The sequence below is a fragment of the Mesocricetus auratus genome, unplaced genomic scaffold, assembly GCF_017639785.1.
Source record: "Mesocricetus auratus isolate SY011 unplaced genomic scaffold, BCM_Maur_2.0 Super-Scaffold_4256, whole genome shotgun sequence".
Classification (NCBI taxonomy): domain Eukaryota; kingdom Metazoa; phylum Chordata; class Mammalia; order Rodentia; family Cricetidae; genus Mesocricetus; species Mesocricetus auratus.
In genome coordinates, this window is record NW_024429182.1 from 95,766,057 (window position 1) to 95,767,897 (window position 1,841).

A 1,841-nucleotide genomic window follows, 5' to 3' on the forward strand; every position below is an offset into this window, starting at 1 on the left:
GTTTTAACTAGCAATTTGAAACAACCTAGAACTATCTGAGAGGGGAGTCTCCCTTGAAGGATTTCCTAGATCATATTGGTCTGTGGGCTTGTGTGTAGAGCGTTGTCTTGATAGTTAACATGGCCCAGCCCATTCCGGATGGCACCATTCCCTTGGCACGGAATCTGGGCTGTAGAAAGGGGATGACCCAGAACAAGCAGGCCAGAATCCACGTGTTTATTCTCTTTCTGCTCTTGACTACAGATATGATGCTTCGAGTTCCTGTGTTGACTTGCATTCAATAACAGACTATCTGTAAGCCAAATAAAGCCTTTCCTCCCCTGTGTTGTTTTGCGTCTGGGTATTTTATCACAGTGACAGAAATGAAACTAGAACAGATTGATACCAACATTCTATCAGTGAGATTAGCATGCTGGGTACGATGCTGCAGCATGTATGAGTCTAGGATAGTCAACTCTGGTTTAATAGGACATGGAAAGTGATTATCAGGATAGCATCTGATATGCTCAGTGGCTGAAGTCTATAATATAGACGCCAGGAAGGCCCCACAAAGTGTGCAGCAGTTAAGGCATTTGAAGGCCTCAAAAGTTAACCCATTCACTCCACCTCACCCACCCCAAGATTCATAGTGGCCCACTGAAGTCATGTACCACTGGGTCCGCTGTCCTAGGATACGTCAACCCTCTTCTGCTGGAAGCGCTTTAAGAAGCCCTGGCGGATCTGCTTCGACTTGATGCAATACACGACAGGGTTCATGAAGGGCGGCACCAGGAAGTGCAGGTTGGCCATGAGCACTGCCAGAGCTGGGTAGCTGTGTTTCTCCACTCGGTGCAGCACAGACAGCCCCAACTTGGGTAAATAGAAGATGAGAACAATGCAGAGGTGTGAGACACACGTGTTGAGCGCCTTGAGCCGTTCCCCGGGCGATGCAATGCTCAGCACAGTCCGCAGAATCAGAGCATAGGACAGCAGGATGAGGGAGGAGTCGAGGCCCAGTGAGAGGAGGATGGAGACCAGGCCAACCGAGCTGTTAATCCGAGTGTCTGAGCAAGCCAGCCCCACGAGGTCACAGTGCAGGCAGTAGCAGTGGGAGAGGACACTGACCTGGGGAAAGAGCAGGCGTCCTAGAAGGATGGGTCCGGGGAGGTTGAGCAGGATGGCCCTTAACAAAATGGCAGCCCCGACTTTGGCCACTGCCGAGTGGGGAAGGATTGTGGCATAGTGCAGAGGATCCCGGATGGCAATGAAGCGATCAAAGGCCATGGCCAGTAGCACACCAGATTCCACATAGGTGAAGGCGTGGATGAAAAACATCTGTGCTGCACAGAGATCGAAGGGCAGCTCCCGAATACCCAGCCAGAAGAGCCGCACCATGGTGGGGAAGGTGGAGGCGCAGAGGCCCAGATCAGAGGCCGCTAGCATGGACAGGAAGATGTACATGGGTTCGTGTAAGGCTGGGTCTGTGCGGATCAGGAACAGGATGATGCTGTTGCCCAGGATGGAAACCACACAGATGAGGTTGATAGGAATGGATACCCAATGGTGGGAGGCTTCCAGGCCTGGAAAGCCGGTGAGGAGGAAGGTGGAATGACCTGGCGTGCTGGTGTTGCAGAACATACTGAGTCCAGGAGGAAATTCTCCACCCTATGAGAAGGAGACATTCGTGGTCACTGAGCTGCAAAAGCAGAGCTGACTCATGGCCCATTTCTAGCCCATTACAAAGAGTGGCACTCCTCCCGGGAGCTCTTGCCTACTTTGATTTTCCTTCTCCGTATAAAGCGTTGCTAAATACATTTTCTGAGTCAACTTCTCATTCTTGCTAACTGCCTTTTCTTCAGCAA

At 51.3% G+C, this 1,841-nt stretch overlaps 1 protein-coding gene across 1 annotated transcript; it reads right to left on the minus strand.

Moving 5' to 3' along the window:
- Positions 1–413: 413 nt before the first annotated feature.
- Positions 414–1,617, minus strand: LOC101827678 (olfactory receptor 51G2-like). Its single transcript, XM_005074068.4, has one exon. It carries the CDS (start codon positions 1,615–1,617, stop codon positions 667–669), a length of 951 nt encoding a protein of 316 aa, XP_005074125.1. The 3' UTR covers positions 414–666.
- Between the last annotated feature and the right edge of the window lie 224 nt (positions 1,618–1,841).

Coding starts and splice junctions, on each gene's coding strand:
- LOC101827678 (XM_005074068.4), bottom strand. CDS start 1,617: ATGTTCTGCAACACCAGCACGCCAGGTCATTCCACCTTCCTCCTCACC.